Consider the following 16,542-nt stretch of genomic DNA (forward strand, 5'->3'; position numbering starts at 1 on the left):
TTTCTGGTGACTAAAACTTTGCCATATGGACATTTTGCTCCATGCAGGGATAAAGCCTGGATTAGCTGGAGGAATGGCTTCACCCTTAAGTGAGTCTAAGCAGTTCTTTCTGCAGGTTGGTCTGGGTTGCACAGCAGACAATGCAGTAGAAATCCCTGGCAGAGGTGTCCTCGTTTCCCATTCCCATTTTATCCTGCCTCCCACTGTCTCCATTCTGTGCCTGACACTTCCCTCATCCTGTTCTGGTGAAGGTTGCCAGTGACCTAATGTACACTGGGTATTTCTAACATGCACACCCAGGGCTAATAGCCCATCGTTGTCTTAGACACTCTGCAGTCTCCCCTGTCATTTTTTATTCCATTTCTTTTGTTGCCCTCTTTTTGAATCTGAGGAGTTCTCCTGCTCTCTTCACATATTTTTCTTTTGCCTATAGCTCATGACTCTCCTTACTCCTGTCTAATCTCACCGTCCAGTGCTTTAACCTTGAGTCCATGTTGCTTCCCCAAAGGGATCAGATGCCTCTGTCCAGTTGCCTTTAGAGAATCTCCAAGGGGTGTGTCCAGAGGGTACCTCAAGCTTATAGATGCAGTGGATCCCCAAATCATCAATTTTGCCCCCTGCCCACCTATGTCTCCTATTCTTGCCCCTACTTGTTCATTGAGGCATTGTCCAATCTGTGACCCTGTCCAGAAAAAAATGGGATCCTTTAAATTTCTCCATCTCTGTTGCCATGTGCAGTTGTTCCAGCATGTTAATTTCGTATTCTAAGATTTTTATCCTTTCCCCTTACTCTCTCCCTGCCACCGTTGTTATCACATTTTGCGGGAGGATGTTTTTGTACTCTTGGAGAAACTCCCTTTCTCTGCTTCTACTTCTTTCCTTCACTAGCTCAAATGCACTTTCTGCCTTGAGAATTTCTCCTGAAACTTTAATTTGATCAGGCTGTGTGCATGTGGAAAGCTCTTCAGAGGCTCCCTGAGTGACTAGGAAAACAAGGTTTCTGTTAAATTGGAAATGGAGAGATGGTGGGAAAATCAGGTTTGAGAAAATTAGGTTTTAGCCATTTTTAGTTGGTTCTGTTAACATGAGGTAAAGTGGTGATAGCAAGAGTGCAGGACATGTGTTGGGACTTCAGGAGACAGACTAGACTGGGAATCAGCATGGAAAACTGTGTTGGGAGGTAGACAAGGGGGTGAGTCCAGGACTCTCCCACATGCAAAGTCTGCTACCAAAGGAGGGACTGGGTGGGGCAAGAGTGAGAACTGGGAGCACGAGGTTTCAGAAACCAAGGAAATGAAAGGTTTGAGTGTGGAGGAGCAACTATGTCAAATGCTATTCATAGTTAAGCCTAAAGACAGAACTGGCCATGGGATTCAATTCTGGGGAGATCCTCGGACTCCTTGAGGATTTGTTTAGCTAGATCTGATTTGATTTAAGAGAGAGTGGTAGATTTGGTATATTCCTGGTTTTTTTTTGTTTGTTTGTTTTTTGTTTTGTTTTGTTTTTTGAGTGGGGAATTTGGACCCAAAATTTTGGGGGGAAAAGAGAAATTGGCCAGTAACTAGAGTAGGAGTTGAGGTCAAAATAGGATTTTTGTTTTGTTTTGATGGGAGGAATAAAAAAGGGTATGATCCACTAAAAAAGGAAAACCTTTGATGCATGTAGGAGAGGGGTGCACGGCTGGATGGTGGGGGGTCCTTGAGTCAGTGAGAGGGGACACGTTGCAGGCTTGGGCTGCAGATGTTCTGGGTGTTGTTCAGTGGTGGGGGTAGGATGTGACATTCCTGTGTGCTTCTTTCTGTCTTCTAGGAATTAGCTCATGAGGCTAAGGTTTAGGGGGAGAGCAGTCCCAGACTGAGGGAGCACACAGGGTCAGCCATCTGACTTCCTGGTATCTTCCTTTGCCGGAAAAGTCATTTCATTTCTTACAGTGTGGATGTAGTGTGGTCTTTGGGTGCTCCTGTCATTGCCTGATGCTTCTCAGCTGGATGCTGTGGAGACCAGTCCTGCCCCCACAGACACTTTTCTCTCCTCTGTTTCCTGAAGGATTTCCAAAGGCAGCTTCCTGCTTACTTAGGCTTGCTTTTCTGGCCCTTTTCCTCATCTAGTATTTTGTCTCTTGACTTCAGCTTTGGGGATGGGGTAATAAGAGGCACTTCTTAGCCTTGAGGAGCCCAGATGCTCCTTTGAGGAACAATCCATAGAGTAACTGGTAGCAGTAAAAGGGGTCTGTACTCAATGCCTGGGAAACTGAAGTGATGGCAAAGCAGAAGTCATGTTTATTGTGTTGTCAAGGTGCCATTTCTGTTATTCACTGAGGGGAAAGGCTCGGGATGAGGAGGAATTTCTGTGGTGGTAGTGTGATCGGGCTTTGAGGAGTCATAGAGGTCAGTCAAGGGGTTTAGGAGACTGCATGGGTGCCCTGAGCAAGGCTTCCAGAGGACCAGTAACAAGTTTCACTTCCAGAGCCAAGAATGAAGGTAAATACTGAGACTGATGAAAGACCTAACAGTGCTGTACCAGGTTTGGGTTTCATCCTTCATAGAATTTGAAACCTTTTAATTGGGAAAGTGAGTCGTCTGATAAAAGGATGTAACAAATAGGCTGAGATGTGTAAAGGATGCCATGAGGGGGTTCTGGGGGCGCTGCACAAGGGGGCTCGGGTTTCCAACTAAAGTGCCAGATGGGGAATGTGACGGTGTTTCCATGACCCGGACCCAGGTATGTCAGTCTGCTGATGTTTTTCTTAATCATGAATGGGGTTATACATTTGTTATAGCTGATGATTTAGTATCAATACTTTATTATTTCCTAAAATGAGCCAGCTGCAGTGCTGTGGTGCAGGCCTGTAGTCCCAGTTATCCCAGAGGCTTCTGGTTCAGATTTTGACAAAATGTATAATGTGGTATCCACTGACTACCGTCAGGTTCATGCAGAGCAGTTACAGTGTCCTAAAATCCTATGCCCCATGTTGTCTCTTGCTTAGTCCTACCGTCAACTCCTGTTAACCACTAATCTTTTTACTGTTTCTATGTTGTTGTCCCTTCTGGACTGTCAAATCATGGAACTATACAGGAGCCTTTTCACACTTGCCCATTTATGTAAAATGCCTACTCATAACATCCATGCAGATCTTTCTATTATGAAATTACTTTATTTTGCTTTTTTCTTGTTTACTGAGTACTCTTGAGCATTTTTAAATTTTTCTAGTTTGGTCATGTTGGTAAACATTTTCTTCCAAGTTGATCATCTTTATATTTCATTTTCCAGCATTACCATATATTCTGAAATATTTTCATTTTGAGAAATGGAGTATTTCACCTTTTTTAACATTTCTCAGAATGAGAAAGCTTGCATGGATGGGCTTCCCAGATCCAGAGCATCCTATCCTTCAGTGTTCCAGTGCAGGATCTTAAACAGGTGACATTAGTGGTGGGAGTGGGAGGGGTTTGTCCTCTGGTTCTCATTTCTGGGAATCTTGACCTTCCCTCCCTTTCAGTGCTGCATGTGACATGTTCCTTGGTTGGGGTGTAGGTGCATACTGATGGACTCACTCTTGAGTCTGTAAAACTGAGAATGTTTGGCATGATGTACAAGAGCACTCTTGTTGGTTGGGCAGACCCCAGTTTGCAGTCCTTTGGCCTTGGGAGGGTTTAGCTGTTCTCTCCTCATCTGGTTCCCAGTGATGCACATGAGATCACTGACCTTTAGAGGCAACCAAGCTAACAGGCCATTTGTTGAATTCCTCTTGGTCTTTTTCATTTTATGGTCTTGAGGAATATGCATTTTCTCTCATTGTTTACTTAATGGAGTTCCAGTGCTTTACCTTGAACTCCTATCCTCCCCAGCCACTCCCAGAAAGAGTCTCAGAGAGGTAAGAAGAAGGCTCCTTCCCCGCAGCAGTGGAGGACAGCATTGCCTGCACCGAAATCCAACTCTGAGGAAGTTGTCCATTGAGAAGTTCACAAAATTATCCTCACCCTCAGGCCCATTGCTTTGGCTTTGGTGAAAACATAATTCGGTCCTGAGTTTTATTATTACAAAACTATTTCTGGAATAATATATCTAATAAGCACTTTTTCTTTGAGATGGGGTCTCATGGTCTTTCCTAGGCTGATGAAGAGTTCCTAGACTCAAGGGAGCCTCCTGCTCAGCCTCCCAAGTGGCTGGACAACAGGCATTCCTACCTGGCTAAGCAGACATTACATTGTACCCTTGTCCTATAAAACTGACCTAAAGCCCTTAAATGCTACAGTTCTGATTGTTTCTAACAATAGTTTATCTAGGTTTATTGAAACCCATTTATCAAAGTTATTCATTGTAAAACTTCTTGTTTTATGCCAGAGTAGGAACAGTGAAATTTTTTCTTTTGTGGATAAAATTTCTCCTTTTGTGGATAAAAGTGAACTCAGGCAAATGATTGAAAGCCATCATCAAATAAAAAACTCAGTTTGGAACATTCATGAGAATGCTGTTTCCCAGCAGCATGTTGTGGGCATTAAAAACAACAAACTCTAATTTTTTCATCATATACTGTTTATTTCCCTCATAAGGCAAAGTTATAAGCAATTTTTTAAAAAAGCAAATTGAGAGTTAAAATAAGGTGCATTAACATTTGACTGTTTCTTCATGCCCTGTTCCCTCAGTCTCTTGCATTTGGTGATGACTTTTAATATACAAGGCCCATTTAACTTTTTTGACCCCAGAATAGCCTTCCTTACCTCAGTTAGTATTCCTTATTAATTAAGTAATCACTAATTTATTCATTCATAAATGTAAGTACTCTCCTAAATACTGGGCTTCTGAAAATAATGAAATATTCCTTCTTAAACTCACTTTAAGACTCCCTTAGTGGGAAAGACTCAAATAAGCTCTATAGAGGAGACGTGTAAATGAAATGGTGTGTTTGTTTATTTACTGGGGATTGACCCTAGTGGTGCTTTACCATTGAGCTATATCCCAGTCCTTTTTAGTTTTTATTTTGAGATGGAGTCTTATTAAGTTGCTAAGGCTGGCCTCGGACTTGAGATCCTCTTGCTGCAATCTCCCTAGTTGCTAGCGTTACAGGCATTACCACCACATCCAGTTTAGTATGTTTATTTTAAGTGTGTTTTTGATAAAGTGCATGTCCCTAGGACATTTTTACCACAAGAACTGTTCTGGTTTAGAAAAGAGATTCTATGAGTTCACTTCGTTATAGTCATAGGTACGTATGGTCTTATTACATGTACTTTGTATTTATAAGACTCTTTCCTTACCTGAATTTTCCTGAATTGATGACTTCTCCACATTGCCCCCTCTTCTCCTTAAGAGTGATTTGAAGGCATTGTGCTGGTGATATGCCTATTGTTATCCAATCCACATGACTGTATTGGTAAATATCAGGTGGATAATTAAACATGGACCCATCACCAGAGTAAATGAAACCAGTCTTATTTTTCTAAAAAATAAGTAAGTTATCATTGCTAGGTCCACTTAGTGAGGCAAAGTGATGCAGTGTACAAACTATGGGCCCTGTGGGTCCTCACCATGGTAGCCCCAGGTCAAGTCTTGAGATGCCTGCATGGAGTATGGGCAGAGCTTCTGGAAGCCATGCTTTACTTTCTATCACCTGCTGGGCAGGCATGTTATAGGTCATTCTGGCTGAGGGAGGTCCATTTCTGTCTCCATGTGTCCCATCTGCAGTTGGGCTTTCTCTGCCCTGACCACCTTTAGCCCTTCCAGACCCCTGAGCCTGGTCCCTGGACACCTAGCAAATAGAACTGAAAGACAACACAGTATTTCCTACCAGCAGGACCCTTCCTGTCCTTGTGGATGGTTTCACATGGAGAAGCCAAAACATTCAGAAATTTATCAGTGTCCCACATGGCCCCTGAACATGATGGAGTCTTTCTTTTCCCATTTAGATGAAATCAACTGGAACTATTGTTTTTACCTGTTTCATAATCCTTTCTTGGCAAGTGTATAAAACTTAATAGCCACCTAAAAGTGGTAAGATAGGCAGTAGACATCATTGCTAGGTCCACATCATGTCCACAAAGCTGCATCAAGTATATTCTATGGAGTTCCTGTTTCCTGCTGATGTTTCAGTATGTGATCGGGACCATATTATATTATCTTATCGAAGAGGTGATGATTCTAAAGGAAACCATTTTAGTGCTGGTGTGTTTTTGTGAGTGGGACAGTTTTTTCAAAGGATGCACATTTAAATTTCTTGGTAGGCTGTTTGTCCATTCTCAGAAATGTGCTTCTCCTCTCCTAGAATGTGTAAATAGAAAGAAAGGAAATTCTCGGTTCCCAGCTGGGAATTAGAGAAACCAAGTCATGCTATTACTGATACTTCTGTAGCAGGCTGTGGACTTTCCTATAGTGAAAGAGAAAACTAGAACATAAGCCAGAGTATTTGGTGATTGTGGCAAATACTGGCTTGCTTATTGCTTTGGTGATTGTGGCAAATACTGCAGAGTGGTTCAGAAGGTTAGAGAAGGTACAGGCTTGATCAGGAATAGCAATTGAATTTCAGGTGTGGTGAGTATATATTTCAGGTATGGGACATATGTATCTGTGTGGAGTTTAGAATAGAGGCCTGAACTGGTCATGTAAGTTTGAGAAGTGTCATTGTATAGATGGCAATTAAATTAGCCAAGAAGCTAGGCAGACTCACCATCAAAGCAGCAAGCACAGATAAAAAGAGTAAAAGACCAAAGACTGAGCCCTGGGGCCCTCCAACTTTATGATTACTTGAAGGAGAGAGGAACCAGCAGAAGAGATTGAAAAGGAAAATGGCCAGAAAGGTTAAGGGAGAACTAACGTTTTGTTCTGGAGGCAAAATGAAGAGTATTCAGTTGAGTAGCACAGTGCGTCCTGGGATTTTTCAGACCTGTGTCCCTGGGGACAAGAGTTGTGCCTGCTAGTTTTAGTTTCCCCAACAGCCAGGATTATGCCTGGCTCCCAGTGCAAGTCCAGCATTTTCATTTTCTTAATGTATATGAATAAGCCCCCTGCCACTATATTTATGATATATGTGTTTTTCTTCCACGGCCTGTAATGTAAAATAAGGTATACAGTGTTGTGTTTTGTTTTGTTCTGTTTTGTGGTGCTGGGGATTGAACCCAGGGCCTTGTGCAATCAAGGCAAGAACTGTACCAATTGAGCTATAGCCTCAGGCCAAGGTATACAATGTTCATGGTTAACTTTACCAGTGAGCTTGAAAAGATCTTGTCTCTGTGTACCTTTTCCATGTCACCCAATTCCAATTGTGGTGCCACTGCAGGGGCCGGTGTCATTCAAGGATGTGGCTGTGGACTTCACCCAGGAGGAATGGCAGCAGCTGGACCCTGATGAGAAGGTGACGTACAGGGATGTGATGCTGGAGAACTACAGCAACCTCGTTTCTGTGGGTGAGGAAAGCTTGCTTTCTCAGTTGTTAAAATACATGGGATTTCTCTGATTTAACTTTGAATTGGATGGGACAAATGTGAATAGTGTTTTTGGCACCAGGTAGGGCATTGTGGTCTTGACCTTCCCAGTGAAAGGCTCTGATTTTAATAAAGCACCAGGGCACTTTGTTGTGCAGCTGGCACAGCAGCACTTGCCCCGCATGACAGAGGCCCTGCAGCCAAGCAGCCAGGTTCAAGTTCTCTTTCATTTCTCATTAACAGGGTATCACATTATCAAACCGGATGTTATCATCAAGTTGGAGCAAGGAGAAGAGCCATGGATAGTAGAAGGAGAATTTCCACCTCAAAGCTATCCAGGTGTGTTAGTGGAGGCAGAGAGGAGATTGGTAATGGGGAGTTTCTCTCCCAGGGACTTTTCTAATGGTCCCAAACCTTTAGAAATACTAGTTACTTTTACACTGTAGGTACCTGACTCTCGTTCCCCAAGACTCCTTCCTTTCTAATGAAAATGTATGTCTGCAGAGCTTTGCCCTACTTAACCATTGCCCAGAATCAAAAGTCAGCCCCTTCCTTCTTCCTCTTAAACCTTGGGTCTTTGCTCAATCTTCTAGCATTTCAGTAATCCATTATCATAGGTTCCTTTTGTTTTTAGATATTCTTAAGGCTGTTACCAAAAATAACATGTGACTCTTATGTTCTAATTACCTTCCTGTTTTAAGTGTTTTTATTTTCTTTGCTGTGAAATGCCTCAGACTTACTATTATCCTCAGTTCCACTTTTTACTCCTCTTTCCTTGAGGTCAGATGCCAAAATCCCTACCTGTGCCTAAACAGTAGATTTCATCCACCTTCATTGGTATATACATTAAGCTTTGTTGGATGGTGCTGATCATTCCTGAAATTTAGCCCTCCTGGAGTTTGGTAATAGTAGTAACTCCCTAGTGACTCCCTCTTTTCCTAAACGCTCATTTTTATCTTGACTCTAATTTACTGTTGTTCCTAATGCCTTGAGTAACATTGCTGTTGTAGCAGCTGCTTAATAGGTTTTACATACATAAATTATATTTATTTGTCCTTCCACCTTCTCCAGAAATGTCTCTGAAGGATCTGTTTCCACCTGCTGTGATTTCCCTGTTTCACGAGGTCCTCAAAAGGGTTTCTCCGGTCTCAAGTCTGTCAGGTTTTTGTTTGTTTGTATGTTTTTATACTGCTCACACTAAGGTTGAAATCTTTGCTACTGTTCTGTAGAACACTGTTCTACAGACCAAGTGTTTTCTGTTCATAGCAGTACAGAGCTTCTCTCATTCTACATGTCTGAAAATGATCATGATCTTTTTAAAATTATAATTACTAAGAACCTTTCCCCCTTCCCTTATTTACTAAATTACACTATTCTTCTCTTTCCCTATAGTGCCCCTGTGGACTCACTAAAAATGCCCATTTGTCACCAGCTATTACTGATCTGGCCAGGATGAGTGACTGGGTTTTATTCCTTGTGAGATGTATTAATTTATCCTTTGAATTTTGTCAGTTTCCTTTGCCTTATGTAAACAAGAACTGTACTCTCTCATAGCTATATTACTGTGAATCATAATTGGATTTCAAGACATCTTCATCTGACGTCTCCAGTTAGGTTATCACTAGCCTTACAAGACAAACCTGCTCTATCCATTACGACTTCTTTGTCTTTCAGGGATCACCACAGTATTGCCCTGTATTGCCTAGAGGAATTAATTTCCCCACTCACTAAACTCATTCTGCCCATGCTCCTGACATCTTCTCTTCATGAGATTTTCATTCCTGCAGCTTCACACTTCACTAGGGTGGCTCTCCTTACCCAAGTAACATGTTCTTAGTGTCTGGGCTTGAATTTTCTACCTATTTGAAGTTTGTTTCCTTCCTGCCTCTTACCATTCCAATTTCTTCCTTCTTTCAACTTCATTTCAACCAAAAAAAGAAAAAGAAAAGTAGTCTGTAATCCAACAGGATATATATTTTGCTTAAGCTTTTTTGGTCTCCTGGATTATAATCCTATAAAGAAAATGTTATGTTCTCCCTCAATATAGTATGTAACATAGAGTAGACATTTGTTTCTTGATTTTTCTGTGGAGCCATTCAGATCAAAGAACTTTCTTGTCCATCCATTCAAAAATAATTTATAGGCAGTTATTTCTAAATATGCATGCCTGAGTCACATCCCCATATTTTCTTACATACTAGAAAAATACCTCTGTGATTCCAGTTAAGAATATCTGATTCTGTTCAAGGATAGAAAAGCCTTTACAGATAGGCTTTGAGTGGATGAAGCCAGGTAAAGAGGGAAGCAATAAGATCAGAGACCTGTGTCTACAAATGCACTGGGGGTGTGTTGGGCACCACAATAGTCTTAACATAAGTCGAGGCTCTGAGATCATGATCAGTCTCTGACAACCCTCTTCATCTAACAAATAAGCTTGGCTTTCCTGGGACAGAGTATTTTTAGTAACAACTCATCCTAGCCATTGTGAATCCAGATGGTAAAAAGTATTATCAGATTTTTTTAAAAACCATTTTATCTGTTGATGAGCAGTGGATTCAGGGAAGCTCTTGGTTTGAGAGAATAAAATTGATATGGCTTCATTTGATATGGATGACAGCAGGTACATTAGTTAGGTTCATCCCAGAATTTGTAAGATAAGTTAAAAAAAAAAGTTTAAAACCCATTATTAAAAAAGCAGGCTGAGGGATCTGATGCTTAAGGTTTATACACTAACTTAAACTGAGGGGTGGGGAAGCATTCACACTCAATTAGGTAAGAGCAAAATGTCAGGAGCAGGACTGGTTTAAGGAAATTATCAGGAGATTGAAAATAAGAAAAATAATTGCTCAAATCATTGAGCATGTGTTTTGGGCCTGTTCTGAGCGCATCATTAACTTCAGTAATCCCATAACAACCCTATGAGGTAGGGGCCATCATCTCCACTTGACAGGTGGGGATACTAACTATGGAGGCTATTAACTAGCTCACCTAGGCTGCCTCGTCAGAGTTCATGTGAGACTGTCCAAATAGGAAGAAAAGGAATTTCATGGCCAGAATAAATTTAGTATTAAATCAGTGTTGTTAGAATATTTAGAATCTAAACTTTCAGAAGGGTGGTGTCCTGTGGACCATTTTATACTTCCTGTGGACATGGATGTTCCAGAACTCTCCTTCCAGGTGAAGCTGAGTTAGGGAAAATGCTGGTTATAGGTTCTAGACATGAGAAAGTTTAGATGTAAATTTATTCAGCACTACTGTGGGGGATGGAGGTGAAAAGGCATAGTAGTATGTAAGGATGTAGAGCAGTGAGAGTGCTGCCACAGACATCTTAGAATAATGCCTTAGACCGTAATCCACCTCTCCCAGCTGATAGGAAGTGATATGGAGTAAAGTGCTCATCCACCTCCAAAATGAATCCCTGCCTGGATATGGCATGTGACCCTCCTTGTTCAGCAGAGCTCCTTGTCATTCATCCTGTTTGTTCCCAGTCCTTTCATGTTTGTCAGCCATTCATCCATCATCCTTTTTCTGCCAGTCATTGCTGTGTCTGTATTTTACCTTGTGTACCCTTGAACAAAATACAAAGTAGCAAAGATCAGAGGTGCCATGTTTTTGTCAAGTTTACTTTGTTTCTCCACCACTTTCTAGTGTGTTTGTCTGTTATTCCAAACAAAAGAATGAGGGAGAAAAGCATTTGGAATTTTATCCATCTGTCCATTAACCTAGCACCTACCCACAGTAAGGTGCTGTGTGCCAGTCTCATTCCATATCTCTTGTAGGAAGATGTACAAAAGTTGGTTCATTTTGCCTCTTTTTAGATGAGGTCTGGCAAGTGGAAGACCCAATGGAGAAGCTCCAAGAAGATGAAGATATGTTCTTCATCAACAAAACCCTGGGTGAAGAGAGAGGTAATGTTTCTGGTAAAGCTTTTAATGTAGAAATAAACCCTGTTCCTTCAAGAAAAGTGGCCTCTAAATGTGACTTATGTGAAAAGAGTTTAACATCTGTCTCGGAGTATATCAGTAGTGATGGAAGTTATGCAAGGATGAAACCCAATGAATGTAGTGGATGTGGGAAATCACTTCTCCACATTAAACTTGAGAAACCTCATCCAGGAGATGAATCTTATGAATTTAATCAAAATGGAGAAGCTTATGCTTTAAGTGAACAAAATATTTATCAGAAAATTCATATTTTGGAGAAACCCTTTGAATACATCGAATGCCAGAAAGCCTTCCAAAAGGACACAGTTTTTGTTAATCACATGGAGGAGAAACCATATAATTGGAATGAATCTGAAATAGCCTTTCTCCAGATGTCAGATCTCAGTGTTCATCAGAGATCTCACATGGAAATGAAACCCTATGAATGCCGAGAGTGTGGAAAATCTTTCTGTAAAAAATCCAAATTCATTATACACCAGAGGACTCACACAGGGGAGAAACCTTATAAATGTAACCAGTGTGGGAAGTCTTTCTGCCAGAAAGGAACTCTCACTGTACACCAGAGAACCCACACAGGGGAGAAGCCTTATGAATGTAATGAATGTGGGAAAAACTTCTACCAGAAGTTACACCTCATTCAACACCAGAGAACTCACTCAGGAGAGAAGCCCTATGAATGTAGTTATTGTGGAAAATCCTTTTGCCAGAAGACACACCTCACACAACACCAGAGAACACATTCAGGAGAGAGGCCCTATGTTTGCCATGACTGTGGAAAGACCTTCTCCCAGAAATCAGCACTTAATGATCACCAGAAAATTCACACAGGTGTGAAACTCTACAAGTGCAGTGAATGTGGGAAATGCTTCTGCCGCAAGTCTACTCTCACAACGCACCTGAGGACACACACAGGAGAGAAACCTTATGAATGCAATGAGTGTGGGAAATTCTTCTCTCGGTTATCCTATCTAACTGTACATTACAGAACTCATTCAGGAGAGAAGCCCTATGAATGTACTGAATGTGGGAAAACCTTCTATCTGAATTCAGCCCTCATGAGACATCAGAGAGTACACACAGGAGAGAAACCTTATGAATGTAATGAGTGTGGAAAACTGTTCTCCCAGCTGTCGTACCTGACTATACATCATAGAACTCATTCAGGAGTGAAACCCTATGAATGTAGTGAATGTGGAAAAACCTTCTACCAGAATTCAGCCCTTTGTAGACATCGGAGAATACACAGAGGAGAGAAGCCCTATGAATGTTACATATGTGGAAAGTTCTTCTCTCAGATGTCATACCTCACTATACATCATAGAATTCATTCAGGAGAAAAACCTTATGAATGTAGTGAATGTGGGAAAACCTTCTGTCAGAATTCAGCCCTTAATAGACATCAGAGAACACATACAGGAGAGAAAGCTTATGAATGTTTTGAATGTGGGAAATGCTTCTCTCAAATGTCATATCTCACCATACATCATCGAATCCATTCTGGAGAGAAACCATTTGAATGTAACGAATGTGGGAAAGCCTTCTCTCGGATGTCATACCTCACTGTGCATTACAGAACCCATTCAGGAGAGAAGCCCTATGAATGTACTGAATGTGGGAAAAAATTCTACCACAAATCAGCATTCAATAGCCATCAAAGAATTCATAGGAGAGGGAATATGAACGTAGTTGATGTGGGAAGGCTTCTCTAAAGTTGTGCCTCAGAAACCTTTTAATATAATAGACAAAAACTCTACATGAAGTCAAACACTATTGTACACTGGGCCCTCTGTATCCATCGGTTCCATGTCTACGTATTTGACCAACTGAAAATATTTGGTGAAGAAATTGCATCTGTTCTGAACACTGACTTTTTTTTCTTGTCATTATTCCCTAAACTATACAGTGTAACAACTATTTACATAACATGTATGTTATGTATTGTAAGTATTCTGGAAATGATTTCAAGTATATGGAGAGGATTATGTTAGTTATATGCAAATACTATACCGTTTTACATAAAGACTTGAGCATCTGCACATTTGGGTATCTGAGGGGTCATGGAAATAATAACTAGCCCTCCCTTCATCCAGCCCTGGATACCAAGGCACCATTGTTTATCACAGTTCGTGCAGGTGAGTGTGGACAGGCCCTTGCGTATAGGTCAGATTCATCATCTGAACATTCACGAGGTAGAACAACAACTGTTAACAAGACCATGCAACTCACTAAATACTAGACTATACAGAAATAAAAATGTCAATATTTAGAATGTGTATGTCTCACCATGGATTTGAACTGCTTTACATATCAGGGAATTTTAACAGATTAAGGAATGTGGTAAACGTACTCCTTTGGAAAATGTTAATACGTAAAGACGTGTTTCTCATATAACAAACTTTTTGTAAACAGTTTGAACAAAAACAGAACATATCTGCTGTGAATAAACATACTCTTTTTGTAAATAGAAAATGTAAAATTATTGGGATAGCTAGCCAACTCTACTAGATTAAGCTCATGTAAATGGTTCCTGAGGAACAATAGGATTTAAGGGGGTTTTGTTTGTTTTTTACTATGATACATTATAGTAATTGTTATTCAGTTTGAATCTTGTTTGAAAAACCTTGTTTCCTTATTAGTTTATAACACCTAGGGTAAGATTGCCCACTCTAAATAGCATCACAATGTTAATATCTTAATATGTATTTTCAGTGAGATAATATTTGTCATTTACAAACACATTTGATCATTGTTAATGAACTATGTCATCCATTAAGAAGCCATTTTTTATAATATTTTCACCTATAGATAAAGGAGATAGATCAGCAAAGGAGATAGATCTAGATGTATAAAATAGAAAACTCTGCATAGATAATTTTAAATTATTAAGCCAGAAGTCTCCAAGAGTGACAAAGAGCTTTAGAACTTACTGCATTCTATACAAATAAAAAGCGGGAGAGGGTTACTTAAAATATTCCCATTCTGTTTTTCACCTATTTTTTATTTGGATGCTTACATAAATGTGTGTAGAGCACAAATACTGTGTAACATAGAAATTAGATTTCTTTTTATGATAGAGTTTGTGAATGTTGTGCTCTGCTCCTTTCCACTACTGAAGGAATTGAGAACACATTAATTGGGCAGACATCGTTGAGTGACTCCCCCAGTCCTCCCTCCATACTCTTTGCAGGCAGAGTCTGGGTATCCATTTGTCCTCACAGGATAGGAGATAAATCCTGATTAGTTTCAATCAGTAATGATCACCTTTCTCATTGCCAGCAGTTGGTTTAGAGTGGTCCTGGGATCAGTCTAGATAAAGAGGTACCTGACAGGTGTTTTCTGGAAAAGATTTCCTCAAAGGTTCAAGGACTCAAGCAAGGTGAAATGGAGTCTTTGGTCAATGTCGCCTTTCCTGGATCTGGTGCCTGGCATCGCCTTTCAACAGTGATTATAGTTTAATCCTGACCAGAAAGATTGGAAGAACTTGGGACCTGGATGATGTCACTGAGCCTGGGAACCAGCCAGCCTTGTGGCCATTCCATGTCTGGACTGTTTGTTTTGTGATAGACTAAATTTATTTTTTAAGCCAGTTGACTCAGAATGCTCTGTTGCTAATAATTGAAGACATTGTAACTGATAACAGAGTTACACTTTTATAGGAGTTATGCAATTCAGAAGTGGACTTTAAGCACTTATTTTGAGGTGTTGATAAAAAAATGTATTTCCTGTAAATTTTGATGTAAATAGTTTGAGCATTGGATATCAACTTGAAACAAATGTGTATGCTTCTTTGAACTCTCATAACCCAGACTTGGAGAATTAACCTTTGGAACCTGTCATACCTCAGGTGCACCTCCATTTTTCTAATATGTGAAATAAATTTTGAGGTAATTTAATTTTATTATTCATGGATCACTGCTATATTAGTTGGCAATATATGGTGTGAGGTAAGGATCTAATTTTGCTTTCAAATGATTACTTGCCAGGTAGCCTGTCTCATTTTACTAATTTACCCCTTTACACCACTGAACTGAAATGCCATATTTTTCATGTGTGAAACACACATCACTCCTGTTTTATTGCTTAGCACTTTTTCTGCGTATTTTTCTAGATGATTGTATGCTATGTAACAGGAATTAAAAGTCTGGTAGATTGTATAGTTTAGGGTAGGAACCAAAAGTTGATAGCATATTTGTTGAAATTTTATCTACAAAGGTTTCCACCCTGGAATGTCATTATAGCTTATTACACAATGTACATTTTGACAAAAATAAAGACATGATGTTAATACCAGAGCTACATTCTATTTGAGACCAAGATTCAGCCTCCCTTCCCTGTCTTTATTCCATCTCACTATGTTCAGCTGTGCTGTCCAATCAGGATCCTCAGAACTATATAATAAGCAACGTGACTGCAGCCTAAATAATGACCAGCTTTCTAGAACACCTCTAGTTAAATAAAATGAAGCCACAAGGATATCCATATTTTAAATTATGTTGCTTTTTTCTTATGACAAAGAAAAACTATATCAAAAGCAAATTGGTTTTCCTTGATTAAATTTTAAAGTCTGTGCCTTCTGCCAAAGTGATGACTAGTGTGAGCTCCTGGCTTGTTTCCATGGCCCATTACTGGAGATGCCATAGCAAGTAAAGCTATGTGTGGATCCAGAGAACTAAAGACCAGTCTTGTAAGGGCCGAGAGACAGATGCTGAGGAAAACCTGAACTGTAATCTTTACACAGACTTTGCTTTTTCTCCTGTACTTATTATCTCCCATCTCCCCTGGGCCACATATTAGCATGGAATTGTACATGAGATGACAGTCTCTGTCTCGGCTAAGCCACCTTCCTCGGCAGCCAACTTAATAGACAGAATTAGGAAAAATTGAAAGATAGTCATTTCTTCTAAAATGCAATATATGCATTTCTCCAAAACCTAGTAAGAGTATTAGCAGAATCGGTAACAATCCTAGTACAAGAACTAGTTTAATTCCTAAAGGAATATGCCGTAATTTTATCTTTAGAAAAACACGTGTTCAGACCTTGGTTTCTAGTTATCATCTCCCACTAAGTGGAACCATTAGTAGAATCACAGAATCAGATTATTCCAAGGCCAAACAGGCTGGAGAGTGGGGAGCTGAGGCAGGAGGATCACAAGTTCAAAGCTAGCCTCAGCAAAAGTGAG

At 40.2% G+C, this 16,542-nt stretch overlaps 1 protein-coding gene across 3 annotated transcripts in view; it reads left to right on the plus strand.

Annotated features, from left to right (window-relative positions):
- Znf12 (zinc finger protein 12) overlaps positions 1 to 15,647 on the plus strand; it is a 17,340-nt gene extending 1,693 nt beyond the window's left edge. The window contains exons 3-5 of one of the 3 annotated variants that reach the window (XM_046453800.2): positions 7,274 to 7,400; positions 7,662 to 7,757; positions 11,237 to 15,647. In XM_046453800.2, coding sequence (XP_046309756.1) covers positions 7,274 to 7,400; positions 7,662 to 7,757; positions 11,237 to 13,071 — 2,058 coding nt within the window. In that variant the 3' untranslated portion in view covers positions 13,072 to 15,647. The remainder of the gene's footprint in view (positions 1 to 7,273; positions 7,401 to 7,661; positions 7,758 to 11,236) is intronic. The other 2 variants (XM_058582467.1, XM_058582466.1) reach the window with 2 other exon arrangements.
- The last annotated feature ends 895 nt before the right edge of the window (positions 15,648 to 16,542 follow it).

This window comes from Marmota monax, unplaced genomic scaffold (assembly GCF_021218885.2).
Source record: "Marmota monax isolate L192 unplaced genomic scaffold, Marmota_monax_Labrador192_F-V1.1 WCK01_AAM20220418_F8-fsc00338, whole genome shotgun sequence".
Lineage (NCBI taxonomy): Eukaryota > Metazoa > Chordata > Mammalia > Rodentia > Sciuridae > Marmota > Marmota monax.